This window comes from Scaptodrosophila lebanonensis, unplaced genomic scaffold (genome assembly GCF_003285725.1).
Source record: "Scaptodrosophila lebanonensis strain 11010-0011.00,11010-0021.00 unplaced genomic scaffold, SlebRS2 tig00000072-arrow-pilon, whole genome shotgun sequence".
NCBI lineage: Eukaryota > Metazoa > Arthropoda > Insecta > Diptera > Drosophilidae > Scaptodrosophila > Scaptodrosophila lebanonensis.
Window position 1 is genome coordinate 587276 of NW_022060558.1, and position 19259 is coordinate 606534.

At 35.7% G+C, this 19259-nt stretch overlaps 1 protein-coding gene across 1 annotated transcript in view; it reads right to left on the bottom strand.

The window, feature by feature from the left end:
• Nucleotides 1–19259, bottom strand: part of LOC115625384 (irregular chiasm C-roughest protein) — a 164877-nt gene that overhangs the window by 64001 nt on the left and 81617 nt on the right. The window contains 4 exon segments of the mRNA XM_030520421.1: nt 910–1104; nt 1283–1426; nt 2598–2835; nt 10219–10346. Of these exon segments, the coding sequence (XP_030376281.1) occupies nt 910–1104; nt 1283–1426; nt 2598–2835; nt 10219–10346 (705 nt within the window).

Here is a 19259-nt window from a genome sequence, read left to right on the forward strand (position 1 = left end):
AAACAACCGATTTTCAAGTATGAGATATTTTTATTTAATTTGGTTCTGTACAATTTCTTCTTTCTTCTTTTCAACACTGGTCTACTCAAGTCAATCGGTTCACTAATGACAAAGTTATTCAATATTTACATACCGACATAAAAGATGGCGCACCCTGTATTTTATACTTAATCTCTTGTAGAACTATTTCAGAAATTTTCGTAAATATTACTTTTATAATTTTTAGCATTATTTTACTTCTAAACCATTCAAAATGAATTTCAGACTGCTGATTTTTTTTCAAGCTTACTGTTTTTTACAATTGAGTATATAATGGCATTATTAAATTTTAATGTAAGTCTATCTTATAAAGGTATCTTTGTAAATATGCTTTTGGCTTAATTACTGCCATTGTGTTTCAAATGTACGAAAATTAATTAAAATTCCAAATTTTATAAATAACAAGTGATCATATATCAGAATCAGTTTGACTTTGCAAATATTTAAATGAGTAACTCTTTTCTTTGTCAAGAAGCAAGAAAAGAAAACAGTTATTTAACTCAATTAAAAATTATTTAGAAATCGTATATACTTATAAACATAAGTATAACATGGACGAGTTACTGCAATGAAAGTAAATCTTTATATTGAGGCTAACGATAAAAATTAAAACCTAAACAAAAAACATTTGAAATAATTGCAAGCTTGTCCTTTTGTAAGAATTTTTAAATAATTTTTAAACACTTAATTTTATTGAAAGAATCACTTCCATCCATCAGAGCACCTTAGAAATACTACTTCTCTATGCTACTAGTTCCGACAAAACTGGTTTTTCCAAAAGCGATACATAGCATTATTGCCGTTTTTCTGGATTTCTTGTTGATTGTTGTTCAGTGCGATTCGTTCGATTAGTCAGATGGAAAAACTTACATTTGACATCCAAGCGTGCTTCAACCGGCACGGATTTGGCCGTGTAGGACTCGTGGAAGGCCAAGCAGCGTAGCATGTCGCCATGTCGCTCACGCATGGCCGACACCTGCACCACAGAGGTAGCAGACCAGGTGCGTGGATTATCCGGTTCAGTGACGTTCGTTTGCGGATGTATGGGCGAGATTTCCTGGTCGCCTGCACCAAAAACGAGAGCGACGAGCAAAATGAATGAAATTAATTAAAACGAAAATAGGCACTGGCTAGGGAGGAAGACAGGGAAGACAGTGCCTGCATTGGGGACATGCGACTGGGGCATGACAACAGCAATTAAAGGATAACAACTGCAGTTGTGGCTTGCACCGACAGTACTTACCCAAATACCATTTGAGTGTTGCCGGCGGATTACCATAATGTGAGACGCATTTGACTGTCGCCACAGCGCCGGCATCGACGGTGATGTTCTGGCCCGGCGGCACGTGAATGCCTTCGTATTCGAGACGTGGACGTTGTGGCGCCACTGTTGGACAGAGAGGATGCAAGTTGAAAGACAACATGACATGTACGGATTAGTTGTGTGGCTTTTTGTGTTGAGCAATGCATTTTAATTAAAATGCATACAACAATTTCGGTTAGGAAAATTCATCTATTTGTAAAGTCAATATAGAATGAATGCAGAACAGTTGGATATTAAAAATGTTTACATTCAAATTGATTTTAATTAATTTGAATTTATATAACTTATTACTGCCAAAACAAATAAGCATAAAAGTACCCTGGCGTTGGTAAGTTAAGGATCCCAACTAGCAGAATCCCAACTAGTAAAGCAGACAGTAACCAAATGAAAATTTAAGATAACAGTTTATAAACATACATTTTTAATTATTTATTTTCCATGACTGCTAAATACTATGACGAAATATTGCGAAAGTAAAATGGACTGGAAGCTAAAGTCGTTGGCAAACGGGATTAGGAAGATGAATCAAATTATTTGCATTTATGGTTTAAAAGGGAATTAAAATAAAAAAGGATTCAAAGCATTCAAATCGAATTTTTTGCACATTTGTGCAAGAAGTTATTTTCTCCACATTTGGGCATATTGGAAAAGTAAGCCAAACTAAATTGAATTAAAACCCGAATACTTATAATTTGAATATTGTCAATGAAAATATAATTAAATTTAAAGTGAATGTTATATATCTTGTGTTTGCTTTGCATTCAAAAATGAGAAAACATACAAGTATATTCAAAGGTCTTTCTTATTGGCACTTCAAAATTAATAAATATTTGTTCACTCAGACTAAATAGTTTAAGAGTATAGGCAATGGAATTAGTTCATACTTAATGCGGATGAAAGGGAGAAAATGATTTTATTTATAAATTCCGTAGGTATGCTAATTGATAAAGTTTGAAAGCGGACATTTCCTTACAGAATGACTTAAGATCAAGTGTTGTTTGTATATAAATAAATTTCTAAAGTGCTTGGCATTTAAAGTGTAAATGAAGAGAGACTTGGTAAACCCTACTCTGATGTCTGGCATTTGTTAATTGAAAACCCAAAAATCAATTAGACCCAAACACGAAATAAAAACATCATTAATTATGCGTAGGGAGACGTTCGAGAAGGTTTTTTCTGTTCTGTTATTCTTTATTTGTTTTTTGTGTTTTTGGACTTGTTTTGGCTCACTTACCACGTACAACCAATCGCACCGGTTGACTGGTCAACGCATCCTGTGTGGTAAAATCACTTGCCGTCACTTGACACTCCCACAGGCCATCATCAAAGTCCAGTGTGGCCGTGCGTATCCACAGGGAGCAATCGCCGCCAATTTGCATGGGCGGCGGATGTAAGTCCAAATGTAAGACATTGCCATTGCCGCTAAGCGGACGTGCGGCCCATTCGTATTTCTTTGCATATATGCCAACGGGCTGCAATGACAGAGGAGAGAGAGAGAGAGAGAGAGGGAATAGATTGCATTAGCATTGGCAGTGGAAACAATGTAGTATGTACGATAGGGTTTGTGGTCGAGTATAATGATGATGGGGATGATGGTAATGGCTATGCTGATTCTGATGGTGAAGGCGTGTGTTGGCCGATGTCGGTGGTCAGATGAACGACATGTTTAGCATGTTTAACTTTGCAGTGCAGCCAGGCGTGTAATTTTTGTCTAGGATTTGCACACACTGACACACACACACACACACATACACACACTCTCAAACACATATAAAATATACTCGTAGTAGCATGGATAGGCAGCGAGACGGACTGCATGGATAGGCAGAGAACACGTCTCACATGAGCTGAGTTGCTTTCGCATGCAGTCGCTGCTCAGTCTATTGACTGTGACTGACCCACGCGCCCCCTGCCCCTTGCCCCTTGCCCCATGCCCCTTCCCCTTTGCCCCTTGCCCACAGCCTTCGTGCCCTTTCAACTACGTGTCGTTTAACTCCATTTGCAGTTGACGTCGTCGTCGTCGTCATAGTAGTTGTTGTTGGTCCTGTTGTTATTGCTGCTACCGCTACAGCGTCTAAATTGGTATTAGTTTGTTTGCTAATTGGAAATTAAATTACAATTAGTGATCTTTGAGCGTGGCATCGTTCGCATTTAAGTATTTATGCGCAGCGCTTTTTGTCCTGCTGGCGCCAGCCATTCCAATTGCTGGGCTAATTGCATTCTGGATGGTTGGCTGCTCGGCACTTGTCTGCCTGTTAGTTTAGTCATTGTATGCTGGTTGAGTTGCCTGGCATTCAATGGGTTAAATTAATTGTTCCACTGAATTTATTTAACAATTGCAAGAAAATGAAAGCAAGAAAGCAATAGAACACAAGTGTGGAAATTATTGCCGTTCGTGCAAAACAGTAGGCTGTCGAAAAAGCAAAACTAGTAATGGTTTATTTCTCCTTTTCTTACTGGTTTTTTAATTTGAGGAGAAGGAAAACACATTGCCAAAGTTTCAAAAAATCGTTCACATATTGTTATCAAATTGTATAACTTTTTATTTAATTAATTAAAAATTCCTTTAACTGTAAAATATTCTTTTCCTTTGGAAAACCGCGAACACCAAAATGTGTCAACTTATGATGTTTTTTTTCGCTTCAGGTAGAAATTCCTCTAAATTATACCTTAAACTACAATTTTAAGCTCTTGATGTTTTTGGCAGACACAAAAAATATGACCGAAAATATCAGGTAAGTATTTAGAAATAGTTGTGTATTAATAAATGATGATTTCTAAAGATTTAGGAACTGATGTATGTATATTAGGAAAGTGTATTATTTTTTGATGGTCTTGCATATCTCGTTGATCGCGATTGCTGTTAACGGTTAATCAATTTAAAATTAAGGCAAGTAAAAATTGTTTTCTATTTTTAAAAGGATAGTGTGGAATTACTGGGGTATGTTGTTTGCTTGCAATAATGCTGAAATACTTGTAGTATAGTTTTATTGTAGGACACAGTAGAATATAACATTTCCGCTCATTTATTTTGTCAGGAATACATATTTATTTTAAAGTGTAATGTTGACATCGTGTTTTCATAAAGAATTTCAACTTATACCTGAGTACATTTTTATTAATAATTATTTTTGGATTCATTTTCAAATCAAAACATATGAATTTCTTAATAGTTATTGAAAGAGGTATTAAGAGACTTGTTTATTCTTTGTTGTAAAACAACAAATTGTGATATTTAAATAGAATTACATCAATTGATTAAAATGCAATTATTCTACCACCTGCAAAAATATTTCAAATTGCTGCGTTAGCATTAGGCGGCACTTGTCGGCTGCCTTGACTGATGCCTCACACATTGGGGTTCAACATTTATTGCAGTAATTTATTGCAACTGATGAATGCCGTGAATTTGCAGTTGCATACCACTAGCATCACATTGCTAGACGATAAAATATGGCAATAAATTTCATTAAAGAGACTGCAAGCGTACAGCCTGGGCTGACATAAATAGCATACCTTTCATCGGCTACCGATGCATAAGAGTACAAATAGGCCACAATGTTTGTGTGTCCGCATGTAATTACACAAATATTCAACTGAGCTCATCAAATACAATATTTTGTAATCCAACTATATTAAATTTAGTTTGTGCTTGCTGCCTATTTTGCATCTCTGCTAAATGCACAAATAATTTAAATATGATTTCATTTTGTATATGAAACTGCCCTTGGCAAATCTGCACACTGTACATGTCTGGCCACAGAAATAGTTTTATATCTGAAACATTTGGCTGTGTTATCTCTGGCAAGCCATCAAAATGCATGTGCCATACGTCCAATGGCCTGGCGACCAAGGGTTAAACGACTGTCAAACCCTTGCGTTAACAGAAAAAAATCTGTTCAATATACCAACTCTGTCCAACTGCCAAAATAACAATTTCGAGAGCCAGCAAATATTTTGCGGTTATTGTTGCTGTTGTTGCTGTTGTTGCTGTTGTTTGTGGTAACCACAGCAACTGCTGCCAAACTAAACTAAACTAAACAAAACAAAACTAAAATAAAGCTAAGGCAGCCCAAGCAAACGCCCAAATCGATACTCGTAGGAATATGAATATCATTTTCCATATTTGCAGATGCAGTATGCGCTGTGTGTTGTTGATGTTGTTGTTGTTTATGTTTGCCATAAAAATGCTCTATACCAAAATTATGTATATTCGAATAACTCCGACTGAGACTAGCCTACACATGTATGTGTCTGTGTGTGAAGCAAGGCTTGGCATGTAGCTGGCATCGTAAATATATAGAAAACACCCTGTCTACCGATAACCATGACACACACACACACACACACATACATCAACGAAATTGCAAGCAAATATATCTGAGTAATGCCGTTATTCAAGAACTAGTTCAAACGAACGCTTTTATAATTGCATCAATGATTCGATTTCCACAAAAACTTTTAAATATTTTTTTCGGTGTAATTTGTATTCAAAAGTATTAAAACGAAACACCGACCCTATTGGTTTCATACGAAAAAATATCAATTTAATATATAAATGATTATTATTATCAATTTTATAAATGAACGCCACAATTCGTAGCCGAAGAGTTTAGAGCTTAGTTTGAAATTAAATTAAATTGAAAATCACTTCTATAGATTTTCTATATAAATCTTTTATAATATTGATAACTGGAAGTATTATTATAAGGATAGAATATTTTTAAGTAATGAACTGCGTCCAAAAAAGTGTTCTACGGTGTTTCTAGTAGTTATGTGTGTTCTTCGCTCAATCTTGTTGGTATTGGATTTGTATTTTTTTTTAATATTTTCCTGAGTGTTACTATATTTTATATAGTATAAATTGTATGACCCACAGTTCTGGAGAACATTTTGGGTGAACGCATTAACAGACTGATCATTGCATGTTTTGCATTGAATAGATTTTTAAGGATTTTTGCGAACTTTATCTCCATGAAAATAAAAGACCTTGAAGTCTTCAACATTTACGCTAGAAGTTTAAGCTGTAAGTAAGTCCCACATGCGAATCGATTAACGAACATTTTGTGGTCTGGACGCTACAGATAATTGCGGACGAACTTTAAAAGACTTTGGTTTCTAATGCACGTAAAGCAGGCTTGCAGGAATTCGAGTTGAATGCAATTTCAATATTTTTCGATTTCATTTTTGCATATATCTTTTTTTTTGTAGAACTCATTGATATAAATGGCACACCTTTGCTATTTATAGAGCATATTTATACTTGTATATCGAACGAGTGCTTCGGATTAAAGTGCTGGAGCATGAGCCTCAATTAAAATGCAACTGGCAAGCCAACAACACTCTGCAAACACCCAATCGCACATTCGTCCAAATGTACACATTTGAAATTGTCTGCTTATGATAACGACATGTAAAATATATGAAAAACTACCAGACGTAAACGGCATTGCAAAAATGGGAGCAAAAGCCAAAAATACATACACACTCTTACGAGTATACGGAAAATGGGAAAAATGGGATAAATATGCAAAATATAAGTATAATTTTAAATGAAAGCCAAACAGCAGTGACTGTCTGTATGCATGTGTGGTTGTCTGCATATGTGATTGCGCATGTGTGTTTGTGTATGTATGTGGAAGAAGGACACTCGATGCATGCAAATGTTGTTGGTGACTGTCGCCGTTGCCAGTGTTGCCAGCAACACAAAGCATTGTAAACATTTAAGTATGCAATGCAAAGCGCTGCGATGCGCAGCATATGAAAAAGTACATTTGAAATGCTTTTGTGATTTTTGTCATGCAGCGCAACCAACATGATCTTTGGCCTCCCCGCCGTTTGCATGCATTTGCATAAACAACTACAATAACAAAAACAGTAATAATCACAACAAAAGTGGTATAAGCAGCAGAAACAGCAACAGCAACCGAAGCAGCAGAAGGCAATACATCGACTGAATAGTGCTGTGAAGTGAAGTTGAGTGGATATCTGAAGAGTAAGCAAATAAAAGATATACCAGCAAGGCACTCACACACACACAATTGCCATGAATACGAAGTGGAAAAGGCACCGACAACAATGGCAATGCATGTGACAGGCGCAAGTTGCAGGTCGAATGATAAAATAGGCAATACTTGACATCGACATTAATTACAAGGACTGCAAAATGGTACTATTGATGGCTTAGATACTGAGCTAGAAGTCTTTATTGTAAGCTGCTTAGATGCAGACGCCTTTAAATATTTGTATTTGGTGCTGCGCAGTTTGAGAGTTGAGACTTCGCTGTCTATTGCATCTTTCATCTAATCCTTTAAAGTATCCTTATATTATTTGGCTTGCCTAAAGTGTAATTAGTTGCCAAACTTTGTTTTTTAAATTAAATGTGATGTCTGTTTGAGTGATAGGTACGAAATTTTAGCTAAAATATCAATAGTATGCACAAAATCGAAATTGATTGATGGGTTCGTTGAAAGATATCAACTGGTAGTCTCCTATTTATATACCTCAAAAATATTTTTTATGGATTGGATGTAAACTATGGCTTTTGACAAATAAGATGTTCCCGATATCATGAACAAGAAATACTGCCGCTGATAACTTCTTTTTTACGATCAGCTTGGCATATTAATTAGAAAATCGAATGACAATCTTAACAGTATCTTTTAGTATTACTGTAAAAAAGCACGGTGTAAATATAAAAATTGCGTTTGCTACAAATTTATGTTAACTTTTTTTATATATTGACAAAAAGCTGCATTTCTTAAAAAGCTCAAAGTCTTTTGGAACTACTTATGAAAATGTTATTTTAAACGCTTTTAATACGAGAACTTAATTTTCAATACATCTTGTAAAACTTGGGAAAATTAATAAAACAGTTTTTGGGAAAGCTTTCGTCAAAACGTATAAGAAGGAGACAAATTTTAAACTAAGAGAATATTTGTTTCAATATTTGTCCCATCATCTATATTAAATTTTCCAACCTCCGATATAATTTAAATCACTCCTTTAAACGTTCCGCCCTAATATCTTAGAAGCCTTAAACGTTTTGAATTTGTGCAGATTTTCTGGTGATTATCCGATTAAATTTGTTTTCTCTATTTTCGAAAAGGCGAAATATGCAATTTTCCTTGCAAAATATTCGTTTTGATTAACAAGAAACCTTACTCTATTTGGATAGCAAATTTGAGAAATTTTCGAAAGGAACTCTATTATCATGGTAAAATAATAGCACGAAGTATGCTTCTTAATTTAAAAGAAAACGTAGCTCCCTATTTGAACAGCAAATTGAGAAGTTTTCGTAAACAACAAACGAGTTTTGGCCTCTCTTCTATGATGGTAAATTAGTAGCTCGAAAATTTGGCCACATTATACATAGCTGGAAAAATAACAACAGACGCCGCAACAACAATTCAGATACACGCAAAGGCTGGCAGCAATATCACAAAATAAAAATATTGTATAAAAAATATTTTTGCATCTAAGGAAAGGTAAGGAAAAGCAAAACAAACTTAATTTTCTTGGCTGCCTTGGCCTCCTGAAAAACGAGAAATTAAATGAAAATTGCATATTCTGTTGGCTTTCATTTGCTTATGCTGCTTCACTCTAGCTATGTAGTTCTGGGTTGTTGCTTGGCTCTAGCTCGTCTCTCTACTGTTCTAACTGCCGGCATTGTTTTTAATGCCCTACAAGAAGAAAGTGTTTTAAACTGTTGCACAAGTTTGTAACAACCACCACACTACAAACTAATTATTTAAGTAAAGTTTTTTTTAAAATACTTAACGATGAAGAAACATAACGTAATAATAGAAATAATTAGTAAAAATCTAATATTTCAACTCTGATAGAAGAAATGCAATGAATTTAAATAAATTAGGTCCAAATACTAAATTATTTATGAATATGATTATTTGATTGATTGATAAGATAAAAACAATTTCAATTAAATAATATCTATAATTTTGTAATAAATGACTTAAATTATTAAAAATCAAACCCCTTTGAAATGCATTGAAAGTAAACTTTGTGCCTTTGGGGAAAATTTAACTAACTACATTTTTAAGAATATTTACTGATTAGCTGAAACTTATTTTTGCAAACTTAAGCATGAAATAACTTTTCAATTTCAAAGAGTATTTTAGCTTCGTTGAAGTGAAGGCACCTTAAAGTTGTTTGTTTCATGTCTACCTTTTCTAGTTTGCTGGTGATTTTGTTTATGCGCTTTCTCATGCATACATATGAGCTTTTAGCCATGTCTGGTGGCTTTGTTTGCCTGACCAAGAAGAAGCTTCTGAAATGTTCTTGTTTTAATAAAAATAATTCTAAATATAAGCTTAATTTTGCACAACAATTTTGCAGCAGCTAGTTTTTCTTCCTTTACTCCATAGACAAACTAAATATATATACATTTCATTTCAGTATCTTCACCTATTAGTTGAGCACACTAATTGAGTCACTCGTCCAGTCTGCCCAGTTCTCACGCATTTTCGATTAAAAGTTGACTGCCTGGCTGCCATCAGGACTTACGCACTTACGGCAAAAAGGGAAGTTGTCTGCTTGGGGCGCATATCAAAGGCTGTTTCTATTGACTCACATTATTGGCTTGCCAGGGCGTAAATTACTTTTGGCAGACACTTTGTGCACAAGCAGACGTGTGTGCCTGTGTGTGGGTATGGTTGTGTGCTGGTAGGCTGCCAAAAGGCAACACTTAATTGAACCGCAAGACGCGCAGCGCATGTGAAATGAAGCGCACGTTTGGGTATCATGTGTGTGCCTGTATGCTATAAGTTATGGCTTATAACTTTAATGAAAATATTTATAAACTTTCGGGAATGTGATGACATTGTTGCTATAATTACCTTGTTATCCTTTTGCCAGGAGCATGAGCCACGTTTATCGATTACTTTGCATGTGAGGAGTGCATCCTGACCTGGATTCACTTCAGTGTACATTGGCTGTTCCGAGAACCGTTGAAAGCATTCAATTCCTGGAATCACAAGCAAATGAAACAAAAATGAGCACACGAGCATAGTTAATGAATAGGGGGGGGGGGGGGGGGCGAACAACAGAATGTACCTGACATTGTTTCTGTCATTTGCTGGGAATTGTACCCATTGGTTGGTTATTCAATTGAATTGAATTGAATTTCTAATCGAGTATAATGTTATAAGAATAAAATCGAACATGGCAATTGATTTATAAAGCCAAGTTTTTAAATAAGATCATGTTTAAAGGCTTTGCGCATTAATTGTAATTATTATGCTACGTATATGTATGGGCACTAGAATTGGTGCTTTAAGAATTTTGCAAAATTTCCACAACTTGTAAATAGTAAAGGTAACAAACTTAACAACAATCGTATATGCTAAATTTAATAAATAGATGTAAGTATATATTGAGGATAATAGTTCCATAAAACGAGCACCTGTCTATTCTAACTTATAACGACTGACACGGCTATGGAATTCTGCTAATAGCTTCCGGTTATCGTTGCCTATTATTGAGCAAAACTTTTCATTACTTTACTTCAAACGTAAGCGAAATGTTCAGAAGATTATTTACAGTTTTTATGAAGAAATTTGTAGAAAGTTTCTGTCATTAATATATTTTAATAAATTAAAGCCTTTTTATAATTACTTAACCCGCAACTCTCACGAATGTGTCATTACGTTTACGTGATGTTTTCTGCTGGAATTCATTGTCCTTGCAAACCTTCATTATTGTTTTTTTGTTTGGTACAGCATCAATATTTATTGTTACGACAATGTTCTCGTTTGGTACGCGTTTTTGCGAAAACAATTGCGTTGACATTATCTCGAACTAACGTGCCGCGCATGTAAGTATGCTACACTTGTCATAAACTACAGTTCCCCCTGGGCCGCTGGCGCTGGAAAGTATGCTACATTTTTTTAATATTGCGCAACCGCCACGTTGCATTTGTCACGCACACCAATGAGTGCCCGCACTTTTGCAATTTGCTTATCTTTGTGCACATGACACGCCCCCTCCCTTTTCACATTCGCCTCCCGCCCCAGAGCCTTCATTATCATTTCAGTGGGTTGGCTGGTTCTGGTAATTTCTTCTTTTACTCTCCCCATTTGTTTTTGCGTCAGTTCGGGTGCGAGAATTTATGTTAATTGCATGGCATGTTAAATATTTTTCTTCGCACTTGCACTCAATTACACCAATTACAGGTGGAAATTACACGCGCTGCTTGCGCAAGATAATGCTTTGCAATGGCGCCGGTTAGAAGCAAGGAGGGGCACGGGATGGCTGGTTACTGTGCGTGTATGTATCGCGTGGGTGGGCGGGGCATGGCAATGGCATCTTAGTTGTCCGGGCTTGGTGCATAAGTGTGAGTTAGTAAGTGACTGAGTGCGTGGGTGTGCAGCTCAAGGGCGCAGTAAGTTAACTTTAATCGCCAGGGCGTGCTCCGTTGATTTGATGGCCATGCACATTCAGCACCTGGCTAAGAGGCTTTAAAGGAGTGCATTATTTTTACTTTAAAATACGCATGAGATATTGACCAAAATATATTTAATCCAATGGAAATAATTTTCTAAAAGTATAAGTTTCAGCTTTAAATGGTCCTGCCCTGTATTTTTTTTACGATTTACGGACTGAAGATGTTACACCTCCAACCCAAGGTATGGTTGTGTATTATAGAAAGGACAGTTTTTTTGTTATTAAACGCTGATATGTTTGCGTAAAAAAATACTTTCTACTAAATGCTGAAAAAGCAAAAAGGAACTCATTTTTTAATTAAATGGAATATCATGCACCTATTCGCAATATAACGTTTCAAATATAAGTGAAGATTGATGGTGGAGAAAACCGTCCAAGTAAACACTTCAATGCCAATTGTTGTATATTCCTTAGCAAAACTAGAAATTTTACTCAAAGATAATGAAATTTAATATTTGTTTCATTTAATTTGTATTCTCTTTAAATTAATTTGGAATGTTTTATTCAGATTTAAAAGGGGTTAAGTCGTTAACTTACATTACAGTCCCTATCTATGATGAAGAATTTGTTTCATACTGCATCATTGTATTTGGAAAATAATATAGTGGCGAACATTTAATTAGTTTGACGTTAAAGTATTTGGTTCAGCCTTTACAGTTTATACAGTTTATGAATACAGTTCAAATATAACTTTTGTAAAATTAAACATGCTTTCAACTTTCGTTTGCAACATGCTCCTCTTCGAAAAACAGTTAAAACATAATAGCCCCTAGTCTTCACTTGACTTGACTTAACCTTTCCAAAGTTAATCAACGATGTTGAAATTTAAATGCATGCTTGCATATTAAAACAGAATGTTATAACAATTCCGTTTATTGTTTTACGCTTTCTGATTTCGTCCTGTTACCTGGCCACAGTTGAGTCGAAGTTGTGTCTTGTGCAAACAGCCAATAAATAAGTATAAGCAAATAAACAAACAAATAAACGCGTGTATGGCAGTGTCAGTGAGTCACCGTGTAAAGCCATCGACGTCGTTGGTGTTGGTATTGGTGTTGTTGTTGTAGCTACAGCTGCGTGTGCCGGCAACACGTGACCAACATTTGCAAAGCACGCGCTCACCCTTCATATAAAAGCCGACGCCATTTTTGACATGGCAACCACTACACATCCTCATACTCTTGAAGATACACATACGCCACACATACACACACACACATAAACGCTCACACATTCACTCATGCAATGATTTATTACGCGTGATTGGCGTGATTGCCACTTTGCTGCTTTATTTCATTTTCCCATTGTTGGCGCTGGTTCGTCAATGCTGTTGTTGTTGTTGTTGTTATTTTACTGCCTCCGTCCCCATATCCTGTGTTTGCGTTTTATCGCTTTTTGTGTATAAATTGGCTTTGTATTTCAATTACGATGCGGGCGGCCTTCAATCGAACGCCGCGCCGCTTCACGCCCATCGCATTGCATTCCCGCCGCCGGCCATATTGCCTTACATGTGGCCGGCCATTTTGTCAGTATAGGCAGCAACAACGTAGACCTGTCAGAGTTGCCATTGCATCGCATTGTCTGATTTATATGCCAATGGGTATATGACATTGTCATAGCACAGTTTTTGGCCCACGACTTTGTTCTCTAATTGCAACAAAGCTTTCGAATGAAAGCAAAAATCCCAAATGCGTGCCTCAACAATTGCTGTGCCACTTAATTGGAATGCTTTGGAGGTGGAGGTGCAGGTTTTGGCCACAGACAACGCCCATAAATGTAAATAAAGAACTGACAATTGTTGTGAGAAAAAATAACGAAAGAATAGAATAAAGCGGTGACGGCTGTTTGCATTCAGCAAATACAAATATTAAAAAATAAATAGATGCCCCTCTAGTGTACAGCGTTGAAAAATGAACTGAAAACTGAACTTCAATCAAACAAATGCGAAATTCGAATGCTCTAATACAAAAGCATTCTCTATTTACGAACGATTATTCATATAAGTAACTAATTAAGAATTTTTACAAATTACTGAATTTTTTCCTATAATTTTTTGTTACAATTTTTTAAAAGATATGTAATGGAAGATTTTACAATCTATTTGAACCAGCAACTGGCTCCTACCGTAGCCCTGGTCTCTGGTAGTCGAGGGATGCAATAATATCGTTGATATTCGAAATTCCTTTCCGATCATTGGCTCGTTAAGTACAGAGAGCTCGAGCTGAACAATCGAAATTAGTGGAGTTTGGTGTATGTTCCGGAAGAGTTTGAAGTGTTGATGATTCAGTTGATGTTGTTTGTTTAAAAATGCTATAATTAAATTTCCTATATTTTATGTATTTTTTATTTGCATAGTTTTTTATTCAGTTATTATAAAGTGCAATTAAACTTTCAATCACTAGACGTTGTCTTCTTCTACTGCTATCTGCGTGAATGCATTCAAGAATATCTTCTCAAATAGTTTTTTTTTATAAAGTATGACTGCGTGCCTCTTTGTACCGAGTTCAGAAAGTAAAGCATATTCCTTGAATTGGTTTTAGTCTTTATACTTTAATTTATGTGAACTTTTAAAATTTTTAATTTATATAATGAGTTATGTAAAATGAATACTTCATTCAAAGTTGATCTTCTGCTATTTAACAACTTCTGTAGTTCCTGTTTTAAACAACAATTTGAAGCAATTTCTTAAAATAAAAGTTCTAAAAGCTACCATCAAGCTTAAGTAGCCTTTGATTCTTAGGAACATTTATATTATTAGGTTTAAAATGTATCTAGTTTTTTGAGTTTGGTTGCATATGTATGGTAAAATCTTCAGTCCAAAAAGTTACGGACAGATCTATGTAAGTGATTTAAATTTTTCATTAGTTTTAAATAAGCATTATTGATGGAATCTAAATAAGTTATACTGCACTCTTTGTGAGGGTAAAAGAACAGCTCAACCATAACCGAAAATATCGCGGTGGCATAAGTATATAGCCATCAGGAAAAAGGAGAACGGAAGCTGCGACCGCGGCCCCAAACAAACAATGGTGGCAGAGACAACAAAAACAGCATTAGCTCGAAAGTTGGTAGAAAGTGTGTTCTGCAGAAGAGATTACAAAGGGAACTGTGAGTGTGTGTGTGCGTGTGTGTGAAGCAAGAAGAAATAGCTAGAGAAGAGGAGCAGAACAGCATGAAGCAGCAGCTGAAAAATGTGGCGGGGGGTACAGGGGGTACCTATTGCAATTTTACTTGCTGAGGTTGTCTCCTAACTGTGCTCTCTCCCCCCGCTAACCCGCCATCGGTTTTAAGAGCGTGCCGTCGAGTGCTGCTTATGGCGCTGTTTTGCTCGCATTGTTGTTGTTTTTCTTATTGTTGTTGCTTCTATTGTTTTTGTTGTTGCTGTTGGTTCCATCCTCGTTCTGCTGAAAGTGGCGTTAGTCGCTTTGCTGTGGTGCTCATCTGCGCGTCGCTTCGTGAGTTTCGAGTGCCTGCCTACGTGCCTGCGCACTGCCAACAAGGATAACAATTACTTTAGTAGCTTACCCCCTCTATCTACCCCCATCAGGCATCCATCTATCTATCATTGTGCCTCACAATCGTCTGTTGCTGCCATTGCTTTCAATTCTTTATTATATTGGAATTTATTTTCAATTGTTTAGCGTTTAAATGCTTTCAAAGCTTTTTTAAATATATATTTTTTCGTGCGTTTCCCCTGGTCTTTCTTTTTGTTTTATATTTCGCTTTCGCTCCATTGCTGTTGGCATCGTAAAATTGTGTACACTATTGCATTTGCGTGGAATTTATGGCTTCGGCTTCAGCTGCTCGCCAACGTTGTTCTTACTGTTGTTGTTTTCCTGCTGCTCTCCAACATGTCCGACGCACATTTCGTTGCCGCTTGGCCCTGTTTACTTTTGATGATGCATTGCAGCGTAATAATTTCACGTAGATGTCCTCAGCACGCAACAGGCAACAACAACAAAATCACCAGCAGGAAGATAAACAGCAACAACCACAAAAAGTGGCACTGCTGTCCAAATGGGTCGAGTATGAGTTTAGTGCTTTCTGCGTTCATCCATTCCTCGTGCTCTTAGCAGGAGTTCGACTGAAAATCTGGCAGCTGATTTTGTCTGTTAATGGATATGTGGCTTACCGGTAAGCCACATTTGTAGCTAGTTGGCATAAAACAAGTTTTTAGTTTTATTCACTAAAGGAAACTTTTAAAGATATTTTGGATAATTTAAACGAAGTATTGGAGTATTCGTAATACACTTGTAGAATGATGAACAGATTGATTGTTTTAAAGTTGTTCATTTCTTTATAACAACATGGGCTTGAGTGTTTACTTAAGAATGGCAAGAGCGTGCTGGACTTCTTATGAAGAAGCATATTTTTAAACAATAAAAAATTTGCTTAGTAAACAACATGTTTCTCTCCCTTTGCAATTAATATAAAATACACTGGAATCTTAACCTATCATCAATACGCTTATAAAAACAGATCAACTCTAGTGTAGATTTGTTTCCGGTCTGATTATAGCTTAGTAGCAACGTAAGTGTTCTTACTGCTTTGACGAAATGTAATGTCATAATGCAATTTAATATTGTCTATTTAGAATAGAACTTGAAAAATATGTTAACAAACTGAACTAATAAGCATCAGCCAAAGGGGACATAAATGAAGTTTGGGGAATCTCATTTTCGTAGTAAATAACCCTTCAAGAAACTGTAGCATTCACTTATAAATTTATTACTGAAATATTCATTAAAAATAATGGCAGCCAATAGTAAATTAGCACTGTTTTGTTATAGGATTAATTTCTGATATAGTAATAAACCTTAACCTGTTTGATTTTGGTTTAAAAAACAGCTTCATAGGACAGTAGTAAGGGTCTATCGTAAACTAATTAACTCAGAAAAACATTCATCTATTCTGTAAAACCGAAAAAACCAGTTCTTTTTAAAGCTAAATGGATCTGTTTATCAGTCAGTTATGGCATGTTATTTATGTGCCACTTAACTATTTTTTGTTATTCGGTTTTATTTCAATAATCCACCAACAAACTTTTAAACCACAAATAAATTCGACCAAACTATAACCACATACGAATAACGTCTGAATGAATGCTTCTTCAAAGGGTGCGCCTTCAATGCAATGTTTAAAAAATACAGCGAAAAAATATTTGTTGCTTATTAATTTTATATATGTCCTTATAAACGTGTATTGAGAGTTTATTAATTATTATTTATATGTAAATTTTAAGTAAATGCTTCAGTAAACATTCACCTCTCAGATATTTTATGATGTTTTAACAAATCTCAAACATTCAGCGTAATGTAAATTAGCATTTTCAGTGTAAGACATTTAAAAATTTAAAGCATATTTATCCATACACATACATAATCGAACGTGTCCCGGAGCACGCGTCAATCTCATGTCCCCTGCACCCTTGTACATATGTACATTTCCTACCTTTTTTTCGTAGCACTTCAGTTTTGTCGGCAATCAATGAAAGCAATTTGTGAATCTCTTGTGCGATTTTTGTGATATACAAACGAGCTCACATGGCTACAAATTCGCAGACACATCAAGCCAGACGCCAATATATGTTGAAGTATACGCACACTCACAAGCACATATCATAGGGTATTGGCAGCTTAGCAAAAGGAACCGAAAAAAATCGCATGCAAATCAAATATGCACGATGATTTGTAAATTTTCAAATTTATTATAAGCCCAGAAGCAAAAACCAACTGAACAAGGAGCAGTAGCAACAACAACAAGAAGAAGAACACATGCCTTGGCTTAAACTTTTGGGGCGTCTTTCGCATTTTTTTCCCATACACACAAACACATTCATACACTCCCTTTCCCCTGACTTCCTTCGCTATATGCTTTGCACGCTTGTCGCTCTTAGAGGGTGCTAAACAAACATGCAAGCCGCGTGGATTATAAAAAGCAAAATGCTGTTACTTCTGCAGCAGCAGATATAGCAACAAGCAACAACAACAATATCAACAGAAAAAAAAATCCAAACACACCCAAAACAACAACAAGAACTACAACAATAACGGCAACGCTGGCAGCTACACACAATCAACAAGCAAAGCGAGGCGTTTAGGGCTACACCCATGGCTGCTCCTCATATGTGCTTATACTTATGTGTGTTGGTTTGTGTGTGTGTGTGTTTGTGTTAAGCTCTCGCCTTAGTTGCCTTACTGGGTCTTTCAAGGCTTTGTCCATGTTGTAGTTATTGTTGTTGTTGTTGTTGTTGTTGTACACCCACCTCCACCTTCAGCTACTTAAGCATAATGATATATTTAGCTTGCCAAGTGATTGTTATTTGATATTCAACAGATTTTTGCATGCACTCGACGCCAGGCTTACTTTCCTTGTACCCACGCACACACACTCACTAATGTACTTGAGTATTAGTGTATGTACGCCAACTTTAACTTAACGGTCCTTGTTATTATAAGTAATCATAAGCCCGATCAAAGCTTTGGTTGCTGCTTCAATGCCCCGATTTTAGTGCGATCCTCATTGCGTATGCGTAATATTTGAAATAAACCCGCCCTCGAAACATGCTGGAAAGGACTAAATCTGCCCCCAGTAGTCTCCTTTAACTGTGATTTGATTCTGGTGTCCTCTTACCACAGCTTTAAGAATTTTTGCTGCCTACGCGGCACGTGTAGTTTAACTTTGATTGTATTCCGAATAACTTTTCATTTTATTTGACAGGCGTTTAAGGTTAAAGTGTTGGTCATATGTCTTTCTCTATCCTTATATCCTTTTTCTTTTATAAACGTGACACGTGTGGTACCATTTTGCAAAGTGATTTGTGAATTGACACACACTCGGACGGACTAGAGTTGAGCAATATCGTGATTTTCAGTTTTAAATATATAACAGAGGGCTAAGTAATTGCTAACTGATTGACTTTTGATATTTTCTACTGATAATCAATTCATGGAGAGTACGTGAAAATAATGAAACAAAATCCTCAAGCCCTGAAAACTCCAAAAATATATAGAATATATTTAGATATATGTAGGTATCCTTTTAATAAGAATATATTTAAAAAAATAAATGCATGTATTCATACCTACTAGAAGATTACCTCCTCACCGTGCCTGATTTGTCAAACCTATTATCATATAATATATTTTATTATTAAAACTGTACCCAAATTATAAAAGTATTGACTTATTATATAGTCAAAGAAAAGATGCCCGATTCTATGTTAGATAAGTCCATCCATATGAATACTGATAGCTTTTAAGCACTAAAATCTGAGACAACACTTGTGATATGAATTTTTGTCTAATACATAAGCAGATCAAGTTTATTACAATCCTTATGCTCCTTATATTATAATATATTCGAATAGTAAATCATAAATTATATTCTTACAATCTGTCTACTTGAAATAATCTAAACCACTTGATTTAATTCAAAT